Below are 13,814 nucleotides of genomic sequence, written 5' to 3' on the forward strand. Positions count from 1 at the left end.
ATGAGCCGCGCCGGGAGCTGGGACATGGACGGGCTGCGGGCGGACGGCGGGGCCGGCGGGGCGGCCCCGGCCTCCTCGTCCTCCTCCTCCTCTGTGGCGGCAGCGGCGCCGGGCCAGTGTCGCGGCTTCCTCTCGGCGCCAGTGTTCGCCGGCACACACTCTGGGCGCGCTGCGGCGGCGGCGGCGGCGGCGGCCGCGGCGGCGGCGGCGGCTTCAGGCTTCGCGTACCCGGGGACCTCTGAGCGCGCGGGCTCTGCCTCGTCGTCATCTTCGGCGGTGGTCGCGGCGCGCCCGGAGGCTCCCTCCGCCAAAGAGTGCCCGGCGCCCGGCGCAGCCGCTGCAGCGCCCCCGGGCGCCCCGGCCCTGGGTTACGGCTACCACTTCGGCAACGGCTACTATAGCTGCCGCATGTCGCACGGCGTGGGCTTACAGCAGAATGCTCTCAAGTCGTCGCCGCACGCCTCGCTGGGCGGCTTCCCGGTGGAGAAGTACATGGACGTGTCGGGCCTGGCAAGCAGCAGCGTACCAGCCAACGAGGTGCCCGCGCGAGCCAAGGAGGTGTCTTTCTACCAGGGCTACACGAGCCCCTACCAGCATGTGCCCGGCTACATCGACATGGTGTCTACCTTCGGCTCCGGGGAGCCTCGGCATGAGGCGTACATCTCCATGGAAGGCTACCAGTCTTGGACGCTGGCCAACGGGTGGAACGGCCAGGTGTACTGCGCCAAGGACCAGCCACAGGGCTCTCACTTTTGGAAGTCATCCTTTCCAGGTAGGGACGTTGGGAAAGGGAGAAGGGCAAGAGGGAGAAATGCAGGGAAGGGGGAAGAGGAAGAGCGAAAGAAGGACAAGAAAGGACTGGGAGTCTGCGCCCCTACTTGGGAGTTGGTGCCTGTCCTCCTCCCCCAGACGCGGTTAAAACCAGCGGAACAGTTGGTCCAGTTTGTGTGAACTCTGTAAATTCATCCCTTGATTTAAACTGCCTCTCTCACAACCCTTTTCTTCCTGTGTGTGGGTATAGGGCTATTTTTCTCCTAGAGTTGAAGGTCTTTGCTGCCCTTTGCTCAGGCCTTGGCCCCTCCTCCCCAAAGAGGTGTCATGAAGTTGAGCCCCGCTTTCCAAGGACATGAATGCCCCAGAATGCCACTAAAGCTTCCAAGAGCTCACAAGCTCCAAGGAACACAAGAAATCAAAGTCTAAACAAACAGCCTGGGTTTTTATTAAGTCTATGTATGTTCGTATGTTTGCAACCAGCATTTGCAGAAACTGTCCTTATGAGAGCCCCCAACGATCACACCATAAAATCACAGGCTTGTTAAGATGCCGGTGTGAGAAACCATGATGATCCATCAAATTGGCCTTCACTTTGAAGTGTAAATAATCTTTCTTTAATAATGTGTAAATAATATGTCTGCATAAATAATAATAAAGTGTAAACAGCCTGGCTTTCTTCATTCTCTATACCCTCTTCAAGTCTACACACACAGCCCCCAGCTGTGTGCTCCACATATCCCCATCTAATGTTTCCTGTGCTGTTCTTTTTTTTTTTTTTTTTAATACCAGGGGATGTGGCTCTAAATCAGCCAGACATGTGTGTCTACCGTCGAGGGAGAAAGAAGAGGGTGCCCTACACCAAACTGCAGCTCAAAGAACTGGAGAATGAGTACGCCGTTAACAAGTTCATTAACAAGGACAAGCGGCGGCGAATCTCGGCTGCCACGAACCTATCCGAGAGACAAGTGACCATTTGGTTTCAGAACCGAAGAGTGAAAGACAAGAAAATCGTCTCCAAGCTCAAAGATACTGTCTCCTGATGTGGGCCAGATTGGCCAGAGTTTAAATGCTTTCAGTTGCCTCCAAAAGACTTTTGGAAAGACTTGAATATGTATTTAATTCTCCCAATCCCGTGCCAGTGATGGCAAATTTTGTGAATTGTTTTTCTTTTCCCCTTATCTGGCTCTAAAACCTTTTGCTGCCCAACCTTTGTACTTCTGTTTCTTACTTATTATTGATTTTGCTCTTGTCTAGGTTTATTTTTTATGACTTTTTAATGTTCTGTTTCTCCCTCCAGGCCAGTACAAAGGACTTGAAGTATTTTTGAATAATCCCCCCAAATGAATTTCAGAAGTGCCATTCTGATTTTAGGGTTTTATTTTTTAAAATCACTCTTTATGCCTGTTTTCAGCACTTACTATTTTCATAATCCATTAGGGCAGAAAGATTTGGCTTTTCAGTCATTCATATCCTGTGATTGGGTAATTGAATCATTAGCTCTCAGCAGTCACCCTGGGGCAAATGGAAACAGCTCTGGGCAAGCAGTATTCTAGGGTCACTGGGAAAGTCTGAAACAGGAGGCTGGAGGTACTGTGATGGCTTTTAAAGCAGTTGCCTTATTAAATAGGGTTTGTATCAATAGTGGATGAAGACAATCTTTCCGACATTGGGTCATTTGCTGTTATATGTGTACAATATGTCCTGTAGATTTGTGCTTTTATAATTTTTAATTTGGAAATAATGTGTCTTCATGGATGCCTTCATTCCTCTAGACACAGATATTTAAATGGCTGCAATTCACAGAGTGATCCACGAATGGTACAAATGCATTCCCTCTCCTTGGCCTCCAATTTATGGGTCTAGAATTGAGGCCATCTCCTCGGTTCCCTTAAAGAGGCTTGAATCTATGTGGCCATGGGTGGAAACTTTAATCCAGAACCCAGTGAAGAACTTGACTGTCTGAACAAATGTATTGGGCTCTTGTGGAGCTTAAAGCATCTAACAAATGTGGGAAATGTGGAGCTCTGAAGTCCAGGAAGAAAAAAATAAAAGATGTCTCTGAAAATGATGATAAATAACTACTTTTAAAGTGCTGCATATTTATACAACTGAGATTATTTTTGTAGATGCAATGTCTGTGAGCTGAGACACATGCGCAGTGCTTCAGACATTTAAAAATCACTTTTTACTCCTAGGGAGATGCAAATAAACAGAACTCTCTTGTTTCTTCTGAGTCTTTATACATTTGTTTTCTTTTTCCAAGCTCTTGTTGCCTCTAGAAACTGTTCTTATTTATTATAAAATCTTGTTATCCCAAATGCACAGTTCCCTGTAGATGAAGGAAACGCAACACCAGTTCTGGTCTCTAAAACCTCCAGGCTCTACACTTCCATCACCCTTTCCCCCTCCTTTTCCCGTGGCTTTAATATAAATAGTGATATCTTTAAATTAGGATATAATTTGTGGTGTCTAAAATTATATTTTTCTACCAGACCAGTTGTTTAAAAATCCCCAATAAAATTCTACTTCTCTTTCAAAAGAAAATTATCAGTTTATTCAAATGGCTTTATTTTTTAAACCAATATATATGTGCTCGGGTTGGCGATTTTCTTCCTAGAAAGGCTGTTATAAATATCTATTCTAGGAAGGTCTTGAAATTAGTCATATCCATATTTGGAAACTGAAAAAGAAACATTTCAGGCTTATCCCTTATCGCTTTCTCCTGGCAGTCTGCACACAGCAGTTGAAGGCCGAAACCATAATTACACACCCTAAACCTCTAGACGCAATTTTTAGGCACTAGGAACTTTATTTCTGAGGGCTTTTTGCCACTCAGGGAAATGGCCGCTAAGGAACTGGATGCCTCGTCGTTGTTAGCGCCGGGTGCAATGATTTCAATGGCTGCAAACTTTTTGGTATGCGAGTTAAATATAGTTGTTTAAAACCTCACACAATATGTAAACTCTTCTGGTGGGAGATTCCCCTATGGATCTGCCAGAGAAAACTCAGAGACCCAAAGTTTAGAGCTACTTTCGTTTTCTCCGCCTCGGCTTGATTTTTTTTTTTTTCTTTCTGTATCTTGCAACCGACTGTGAGCAGGCAGCTTCTTTTTGAGAGACAGACAGGTAGACAGAAGCAGAGACAGAAAAGGAAAAGTGACCACGATTCAATCTCTCAAGAAGAAATAACCCCTGAAAATGGGGCCATGCCGTCCCGACGTTCCATTTCGGTTAGAGTCACTAACATATTTCTCTTTTTCTCACAAGATGTGTTTTTATTTAAAACGGGCCCGTTTCCCTTCTCCATCGTCGTTCCTCTCCCCTTCTTTTCTTTTTGTAAATTCCAGACCCCAGAACCGCACCCCATCTCCCAGGTCCATTTCTCAGGTTTCTTGCCGAGGATGGTAGGTAAGGAGGATTGCCTCGAGGTTTTCCTTTCATCAGTAGTTTGCCGGTCAATTTTCCCCGCCTACGAGAAATAGGAGGATTGCTGAAGATGAAAACTACGTTCAAAAGCTCTCCAGTGGAATTTGAATTGATGGCTAAATCAATAACAGATGAAGACTTTGTTATTTATATGCATTCCTTTTATATTCCGAATTGAGGAGCGGAGCCGATCAACTGCCGGAGGGCTGGTAGGGAAACCCACGAGGCGAACGGAGGAAGCTTCGGGGAGAGGCCTTAGCTGCGGGTGGAGACTGAAAGGCCACCGGCAGAGCGCCTCCAAAACCTGGCAGGTTTCGAGCGCCGCCGGTGGAGAATCAAGGCCCGCGCGTCTACGCGCGATCCAAGAGACGAAGGAGACTTCGGAGCTGGGACTTACCGCCAGACAAAGGGGCGGCCGCGACCCTTCCCGTCCCTGGCAGACATCCGGATCCCTCTGGCTCCGCCGTCCCGGCCAGCCTTGCCGCTACCATCTCCGGCGTTCCGACATGCTCGGCCGCGCTTGGCCGCGGGCCGTGACCGCACAGGCTGGCGACCCCAGGCCGGCTGAGCCGTCCTTCACTGTTGATCTTGACCGTGCGGCGGCGCCTCGCCAGGCGTGGAGCTCGCTCGCCATCTCCTGGGCAGTAGGCGGCATTGGCAGAGCTCGCCGTGTAACTCCGCGACCGAATCCTCCTTTCCCATTCTGCAGTTCACCAGCCAAGCCTCTGGCACCCTCCCACTTCGCCGCCCTCCTTCCCTCCCTCCCTCCCTCCCTGTCCCCAGCCTGCCAGCTCTAACATGCAACTTTGTCTGCTGGATCTAGGAAATCAAAAGCCCAGGAGATGAGATGGGGCAGCTGGGCATCATCTGAGCCAAGGAGAAAGGAGAGTCTAGTTGTTCGTCTTTTCTATTTCTCTCTTGATTCCTTTATACCTCTAGTCCCGTTGGGCAAACCGCAGCAAGCATCCGCCTAAGCGTCCGAAGTAGACACCCCTGGACCTGGAAATAGTACTGAGATAGGAAGAGAAAAGACTGCAGGCACCCCCTTGGAAAGGGAACTTTCAGACTTAGGGAAGTTGTAGCTCCTCGAAAACAGGACAAGATTCCCTGAGAGCCTAGGCTCCCTAAGTCCCCAGGAACTAAGGTTGCAGCGCGTGCCTACACCCCCCACGAAAGGAAGAGGTAATGGAATATGTCTCTGTTTCTGAGCTCCTAAGGAAACTCTGACGGAGCCCCGAGGAGCCCAGATTTGCCACCCCACCCCCATCCCCACCCCCTACCCCCGCCCCAGAGCGAGGGGAAGAGGCCGATTGCGTTCCCCAGAGCCGCCCAATTGGTCGCCATAACTCACACAATAAAGTCGCAGCGCGGTGGTCAGCCTTGCCCTCCGGCGGCGCCTGTGTGGTCTCCGTGCCGGAGCTGGCGGTCTAACCAATTCCAGCTTGGCTCCGGGACCGCGAGGCGGGCTGCAGGCTGGGGCGGAGGCGGGTCGCTGGGGGTCTTGGGACCGGAGGCAGGAAAGGAGGACCCTGAGCCCTCTGGCCACACTGGACCGGAGGAACTGTGGCCGGGGGCTGCCGCATTGCTCCCAGGAAGGGAGCGCTGCCGCCCGCCTCCCAGTTCGCCAGACCTCTGAACGCGCCAGCGGCCCGCACGCCCCTGGAGGCGCGGAGCAGAGGAACGCAGTTAGTCCGGTGCCTCGGTGTCCCTCGGTGTACCCCGCTGTTCCCGGCCGGTGGCTCTGGTCTTCTATTCTTCAACACCAGCTGAGGGGAGCTCGCTCTACTGCACGCCACGGAGTGAATGAACACCTTAGAACTCTGGTTTGCAGGCTGTAATCGCCAAGGTGAACTGCTGGCGATTAAAAGAATGTAGCCTTTGGCCACCATTGGCCAATCAAGCAGCCCGGGTCCCCAGGCCAGCACTCTCCCAGGACCTGGATGCTGACTGTACCAGGAACAGAAGGCTGAGCTATACTGAAGCACAACAGGAGTGATGTGAAGCCTCCTTCCTGGGCGCCAAACTTGGGCAGAATTTGTGATGCGTTCCTCTTCTATCAGCAAAGTATGCCTGCAGCCTGGGACCTGGGGCTCAGGCAGCCCTGGGTTTTCACTACCAGGTTACCTGCGCAGAGTCCAGTCCAGAGGGATGAGGTGGGGAGGGACGGGGTAGGACTAGCTTTGCTAAGGCCTAGGGACAGAGGATGGCCTTACCAGACCAAGGGCTCTCTGGACAAGCCAGGAAGTGCACCCTACTGGAAAAGGCCTCAGCTGCAAGTGAAAGCTGGTAGAAGCAAGCCTAACCCAAGTAGCCAGCAGAAAACGGGAGTGCAAAGCCAGTCAAGACCAAGAAGGGTCCCAAGGGACATTAAGGCAGAGGTACCCCCTGCCCAATGCCCCCCAGCTCCTGAAATCGTCCAGGAAACTCAAAGAGGCTTCCATCTTCGCTCAATATGACTTGGCTCGGCCTGGCAACCTCGTCCTTCGCCATCGAATATTGCGGGTGTTATCATAATACCCTGAATGGGGGGCGGGGGAGGAAAACGGGTCGGGGGATGTAGGCGGTGCTGAAATGACCGGCTTTGAAGAACCTGCAGGCGAAGTTTCGTCCAATCGTCTGAGACTGTCCCTCTTATTCCCGGTTGTAACTAAATACTGCTGCGAGCGCAGCCCAAGCCCTTTGTTGGAGATGTGTGAGCGCAGTCTCTACAGAGCGGGCTATGTGGGCTCGCTTCTGAATCTGCAGTCGCCCGACTCCTTCTACTTTTCCAACCTGCGGCCGAATGGCGGCCAGTTGGCCGCGCTTCCCCCTATCTCGTACCCACGCGGCGCACTGCCCTGGGCCACCACGCCCGCCTCCTGCGCCCCAGCGCAGCCTGCTGGTGCCACCGCTTTCGGCAGCTTTTCCCAGCCCTACCTGGCTGGCTCTGGGCCTCTCGGCCTGCAGCCCCTGGGCGCCAAGGACGGATCCGAAGAACAGGCCAAGTTTTATACTCCCGACGCGGCCGCGGGGCCGGAGGAGCGTGGCCGGGCGCGGCCGCCCTTCATCCCGGAGTCTAGTCTGGCCCCTGCGGCCGCTGCTCTCAAAGCGGCCAAATACGACTACACGGGTATGGGCCGCGTCGCGCCGGGCTCTTCAACCCTGCTCGAGGCGACACCCTGCTCCGCCGGTTTCAAGGACGACGCCAAAGGCCCGCTCAACTTGAACATGACAGTGCAGGCGGGCGTCGCCTCCTGCCTGCGACCTTCGCTGCCCGACGGTAAAGGGTGGCCAGGCTCCCCGAGCAAAGCTCCCCGGGCCGGGGTGGGTGGTGGGGTGCTGGGGAGAGTGTGTAGAGGGAGGGAAGCCGCCAGGGGCGGGCAGGCAACTGGGAGCGGGCCGGGCTGACTTGGGTTGGGGCTGTGTTGCAGGCCTGCCGTGGGGGGCGGCCCCGGGGAGGGCCCGAAAGAAGCGGAAACCCTACACAAAGCAGCAGATTGCGGAACTGGAGAACGAATTCCTTCTCAACGAATTCATCAACCGGCAGAAGCGCAAGGAATTGTCCAACAGGCTAAACCTCAGCGACCAGCAAGTCAAAATTTGGTTCCAGAACCGGCGTATGAAGAAGAAGCGTGTGGTGCTACGCGAGCAGGCGCTGGCGTTGTACTAGCCCTGGGTGTGTCCCCAGCCGGGCTGGGCCTGCCTTTTTTTCAAGGCCTGGCCGTGAAGGAAGACAGGGGATAGGGCTTTTCCTTCTGCTCCTTCTCCACTAGTTCCAGGTACCCTCCCTCTCAGACAGCAGCCCCAGAAGCCTGCAGGAGATTTGTTTGGAAACCTGGCCAGTTAAGCATCCCTGCTTTCCCCCCTTCTCAGAGAAACCTGCAGAAGTCTCAGCCTCAGCCTTGAGGTTTCCAGAGTGGAAGTCTAGGGTCACCTGTCCTAACTCTTAGCTGGGGTACTATCCCCCCCCCCCCATTCACTTTAGTGCCCTTGTACTTGCATTTCTGCTTCCACCTGATTCGTCTTCCTATCCCCTCCTCCCCAGCCCTTTCTGCATCCAGCAGGCACCTAACTAGGGCTCAGAGTGGAACTGAATTTAGGAAGACTTCTCCAGCAGAGTAGAAAGGGCTGACGGCACAATTCTGTCTCTTTGCAGCCAAACTCCTGGTGGCAAAGCCAGGATCTCGACTCTGGAGGAAGGAAAGGGCACCGTTCTCCTTTGGGAGGACAGTAGCTGCCTTAGACCTTCAGGAGGAAAAATGAGTAAGGGGGCGTGGTGGCCAGACAAACTCCAGAGACGCCTCGGAGTCCAGGCTGGGCTGGCCCCTCCAGCTGGGCTGAATGGATTGGGCACTTCCTTCCCACGGATGGGATGAGGGAGGCTGGGGCTCCACAGCAAACGGCAACCTCCAGATGGACTGGTAAAATCCCCATTTCTCCCCTGTCCTTACACATACCTATGCTAGAGCCCTCCACTGTGTAACTGGACCCCCAGAGCTGAACTCTGGTGAGGAAAGCTCCTAGCTGGCTTTGAGGCTGAGTTGCACCAGGAGGAGGGGAAACATCCAGGGAGAGGTGGGAGTGAGCCAGGAAAGGGGGGGTTCCTACACTCTGCCTGTCCATAAGGCTTTCCTGGAGAGGTGAGAAAAGGTGTCCACTGGTCTGTCTTTCTTTCTTGAATTATGGTAATGAACCACTGCAAGGAGAGGTGAAGTCTCCCACCAGCCAGAAATCAGGAGGGTTAGAAAGGAGGCCCTTCAGATCCTCAGCCCCCTCTCTTCTCTCAACCAAGCAGACAGAAGCAGAAGCTCCCTCTCCTCATCTTCACCGCCCACCAGCGTCACCAGGGGCCCCGCTGCTGGGCTCTTTCTGAGGCCATGATGGCCTGCTCCAGCAGAGCCTGAGAGATTACGGGCCCTGTCAGGCTTGCTCCGTGGAGGCTGGGGTTGCTGAATGCCAGGTAGAGATGTCCTGGTGTGTTGGGGTGTCCTGCCTTGATCTCAGTGACGCTAAGAGCCCCCCAAGCTCCTTCTATCATCTCTGCCCCTTCTCCACCTCCTTCAGAGAAATAGCTCCCTCTCTTCTAGTGAGATGCACGACAGCCAAAGAGTTGAAGATTTTTTTCTCCAAGTACGATGATGATTTATGCTCAGTGCAAGACCAAGAATTTTCAGTACAAGATCTGGAATGGACACCTTATGGGGCACCCTGAGCCTCAGCCCAACTGACCTCAGTTGATGTTTAGATGAATTGCATTTTCTCTGCTATCTAATAATTTTTGTATGTGTTTTGTTTATTTTGTCAAAAACAATAGCTTTAAGTATCAGACATACAGAAATGTTTTCAGTGGAAATAAATATCCAAGTCCCAGTTAAGCTGTCATGGGACTGATGTCGGTTTTTCAAAACATTTCAGATTCTCTTCTAATGTTTTTCGGGTCACCAAATTCGTTTTTCTTTCCTGGCTGCGGTTTCACTATGGGTGTCTACTTGACTGTTCATTAAACGAGAAAATGGCTTCCAAGTCAGTCAGGAAATGGTGTATAAAAGCCTGTGAACAAAATATATAAAATACCAAGGTAGGGGAACCATGAGCAGCTTTCAGCATGTCCCACACTCTAAGTGAACCCTCGGTTTGCTGCTGGCCGGGACTTCTGCATTTTGCCTACATTCTCAAACTTTGAAGCTTGCTGTTATCAGCGGGGCTGCCAAGATATGAGGTTCCTCGGGCTTCAGTACAGAGCGTCTCTCCCTGCCATGTTTTTCCAGTCAGGCTTCTTGTGAATAGGCTACTCCTGTGGAAGTCCTCCACACTGGTCCCTCTGCCAGGAGCCCAGCAGACTCCCTTGGGAGATGTGGACCCGGCACCCTCTAGGTCTTCAGCGCCTCTAAATTGGGCCAGGAAACCTGGGGCCTGCTCAGTATTCTGAGCTCTTGCAGACCCCAGCTCCTTGCTAGCTCAGAGATGGAAACTAGAGAGTTACTAGCTTTTAGCAAGTAGAGGAATTAGAAAAACGTTGTCTCTAATTTTGAGCATTAAATGGTTCCAACTCCCCTTCTCTGAAGCAAGTCTGATGAACTATATTTTAAACAGCTCCTTTTAAAAATGAAGAAAAAATGAAGCAAGAAGCTGCTGAGGGAGGCCCTATTATTTAGAAATGCTGGTAGGGCTCAGGGAGGCAATGGTATGAGAACTGGGTCTCCCTGAGTCCGGTAAGGTTTGCCCCCTTCAAAATAACCAAACAAAGGCAGAGGCCACACTCAAACCTCAGGTATGGCGGGCTGGGTAAAGGGCCAGGGAACCGAACTTAGACCAAGGCCCTAAGACAACACAGGGAGACCATTTTCTCTGCAATATACGCCATTGTATCATTGTGTTCTTTCCTTTTAGCATGGGACATAGGGTGGAAGGAAATATCCCTGAAGACCACTCCCCAAAGAGATTGAAATTATTCTAAGTGTAAAATTTTGTCTGTTGGTTAGAGCTTCGGTAGTGTTTTTCAAATCCATCCCTTTTGCTGATCCACACGAATATAAAGGAGGTGGTGTCCTTTCTCCCTTCCTAACCAAAGTCCCAGCAGGGATTTGGAAGCACGATGAAATCTGAAAAAAACAAATACCCCAGCAAAATGCTGAAATCTCAGTGTTGAACATTCCCTCGCACAAAGACAAATGCGTCCTCCGAAATGCTGCAGTCCAGGCGGGCCTCTTGACCAAGGAAAAGGTTTTTAAACAAGGAAAAACGGCTTGGTCTGGCATTCAACCGGCTGAGAGCTCAGAGGGCCGGCCGGGAGACGCTTTTAAGGCCTGGGGGCTCTCCCCAAGGGAGGCGGGCTGGGGAGGCTTCCGGGAGGCGGGCGCGTGGAGGAGAAACCCAGAACCGTTGTAAATATTCATGTCTGTGGGGGTGGGGGGAGGGTGTGCCCCCTCACCCCGCCTCTTCCAGCTGCACCCACCCCCCCTTAGTGGGGGCGGGGGGCACAGCGGCTGTCCGACCGTCCTCGGACAAAGGTAATCTCCCCACATTTTTGTTCTTCGGTCACTTGACTTAGGGAGCCCATTCCGAAGACTTTGCAGGGAAGGGACAGGCTCTGGGTGTTTCCCTGCGTTTCTCCTCTCTTTCGTTTCCTAAAAGAGCATAAATAATTAAAGTTTGGCAGGGAGGAAAAGCTTTCTTGCAGAACTGTAGTGGCAATAAATGAAATGACTCAGAATCTCTTCCCCAGTCAGTTTTTACGAGAGCTGCCAGACAGTGTCTGTTCACGTTCTCCAGATACCAGGGGCGCCCTGACAAAGTTAAGGTCAAGTTAGTGTCTTATCTTGGGTGGCTCAAAATTACCGCATCGCGTCCGGGCGCTGCGCGGAAAGCTACCACTCGCGGAGCTGCGGACTGGGAAGACAGGGTCCGATGCGCTCCCTGCGCTTCGAGTGGGGCCGCGCAGGCAGAGACGAGGCCACAGCCCTTGGATCTTCACGGTAGGTTCTCGAGCCGGACGCGCGGGTCTGTAGGCTGCGGTTTTCCTTGGGTTTCAGGGTGAGGATGGAGGAGAAAGCTGGGGCCAAAGGGCGAAGCGGGATGGGCCAGGAACGAAAGCCTGGGCTTGGGTGTGGGGGTGGGGGTCCGCGCTAATGCGCAGAGAGGGGCCGGCCGCCCCCTTCCCTGTGCACCCATGCGCCGCTGCAGATGGCGCACCCTCCCCCGCCAAAGCGCGCCTCCAGCCCGAGCGCCGTCGCCATGTCGTTGAACTTGAATGGTTCGTCCTCCCCCATTTCCCTCTTTAACGGTCAGCAGGCTCTACTTTGGGGGCAGCGGGCTGCCTGCGCCCCACCCGTGCAGAGAGAAGGTGCCAGAATCTTGCGCACTTGCAGATACATAAAGACCCAGCCGGGGGGCACCCCGCGGCCCCTACCCTGGGTCCTGACCGGCTGCGGGGCTAATGTGCAGTGTCCGGGGAGCCATTTTAGGAGAGAGATCCTGGGGCGTCAACTCCGAGCCCGAAAGGGATAGGTTTGGGCAAGAGATGGAGATGGGGAGGCATACAAGTGTGCCAGCGGTCTAGGCTGAGGAGAAGGGGGCGAGCGGGAATCTGGGCGAGGGTGTCAGCTGTGTGGAGGGTGCTTGCAAGGATGGGCAGTTCTTGGATTGGGGGGTTTCTTGCTCTCCAGCCCCACCGACCTGTTTGCGCAGCGTTCGGAGGGAAGCTGAGGTGGGAGGGGGGCGGAGGAGAGAAAGTGGGAGGGAGAATGGGAGGGAGGAGATAAAAGAGGAAGGGGGGAACATTGGTCAGAAAAATAGATATGCGCTCTGATCACACGCCTTTTCTCGGTCAGTCGGCATGGTGGGCAGAGCTCAAGGCACGGGCACTGCGGCGACCGGGGCCGGGGAGGGAACCAGCCTCACAACCTGCACTGCCTGTCTCGGGCGCAGGGCTGAGGCCTGGGACCAATGCTGGGATTGATTGCCTGGCAGAGGAATCCTGGGCAGAGAGAGGCAACCTCCTGCCCTCAGTTCTGGGATTCGGGTTTGGGGAGCTTTTTGCTAAGAGACGGGTTTCACCTTTGGAAAACGCTGGCTTTCCTGAGGCTGAGCCCAGGCCTCGCCTGGAGCCACCCCACCCCGCCACCCCCCGGGCTAGAAAAGAGGGACGCGGCCGCCGCCGAGGAGAGTGAGGCCTTGGGGAGAGTGGATGGGGGGCCCTCAGAGTCGAGTGGAGAAGAGGGGCTTAAACCAGGAGGCAAGAGAGGCTGAGAGCCCGCCCCTCACCCCCAGAGCCAACGGACCTCCGGGGAGCTCCGCAGTGGCCCTGCGGGCCCTAGGGTGCCGCAGAAGCCTAGGGGAGAGGCGGCACGGATGCGTAGGCCTTGGCGGGGCTCCGACACAGGGAAGGAGCTGGATGTGAGGCTGGTTGGTCTTATCCAGGCCAGAAGGCAGAGAGGGTGAGACGGGCGGAGGCCCTGGCGTTTGACTCTGCTTGCTTGCGGAAAAGCGGGAAGCCAGGCACCCTGAGAGTAGGACTCCAGGTCCTTTTGTTCAGCAGACCCCCAAGCTTCTGGGGGGCCACGGGGTACCTCCGCTGGGTGAACTCCCTCCTCGCTTTAGCGCTGCAAGAGAAAAAGCTGAGAGACGACAGGGAGAGCGATTGAGGCGGGGACACACAGCTGGGGCGAAGGAGGACAGAGGACCTGGGGACCGAGTGAGCCAGCGGCAAGGAGGGGAGTAAAGTAAGAGGAAGGAAGAAGAAAAAAGGAAACGGGAAAGTGAGAGGAGAGAGGGCCGGAGAGACAAGTGAGAAGACTGAAAGGGGGACAAGGAAGGAGAAAGAAGAGAAGGCGACAGGGCCGAGTGGGCACCGAGACCCCGGGCCGGGTGAGCTCCTGGAAGGCTTTTGGCGTGAGTGTTTTGAGGCTGGCATTCGCGCTCCGGGTCGGCAGTAGAGAGAGCCAAGTTACTGCTCGGCGTGAGCGCCGGGCAGAGAAATATGTAAATCAGGGCTCCTGGCTCCCCGAGAGCGGCGCAATTACGCGCCTTGAACAAGAAGCAACAAGCTCCTGGCGGGCTTGAAGAGGGTGGCGGCGTCACGGGGGAGGGAGCGGCTGCAGGAAGGGGTGTAGGGGGTGGGACCCTCACACCCTCACA

At 54.1% G+C, this 13,814-nt stretch overlaps 2 protein-coding genes across 2 annotated transcripts; both read left to right on the forward strand.

Moving 5' to 3' along the window:
* HOXD13 (homeobox D13) lies at positions 1-1,834 on the forward strand. Its single transcript, XM_043488349.1, has 2 exons — positions 1-772; positions 1,564-1,834. The coding sequence occupies exons 1-2, from the start codon at positions 1-3 to the stop codon at positions 1,812-1,814; spliced, it is 1,023 nt and encodes a 340-aa protein (XP_043344284.1). The 3' UTR covers positions 1,815-1,834.
* Positions 1,835-6,880: 5,046 nt separating this feature from the next.
* HOXD12 (homeobox D12) lies at positions 6,881-7,949 on the forward strand. Its single transcript, XM_043488366.1, has 2 exons — positions 6,881-7,458; positions 7,610-7,949. The coding sequence occupies exons 1-2, from the start codon at positions 6,888-6,890 to the stop codon at positions 7,846-7,848; spliced, it is 810 nt and encodes a 269-aa protein (XP_043344301.1). The 5' UTR covers positions 6,881-6,887; the 3' UTR covers positions 7,849-7,949.
* The last annotated feature ends 5,865 nt before the right edge of the window (positions 7,950-13,814 follow it).

This window comes from Cervus canadensis, chromosome 15, assembly GCF_019320065.1.
Source record: "Cervus canadensis isolate Bull #8, Minnesota chromosome 15, ASM1932006v1, whole genome shotgun sequence".
In the NCBI taxonomy this organism is placed as follows: domain Eukaryota; kingdom Metazoa; phylum Chordata; class Mammalia; order Artiodactyla; family Cervidae; genus Cervus; species Cervus canadensis.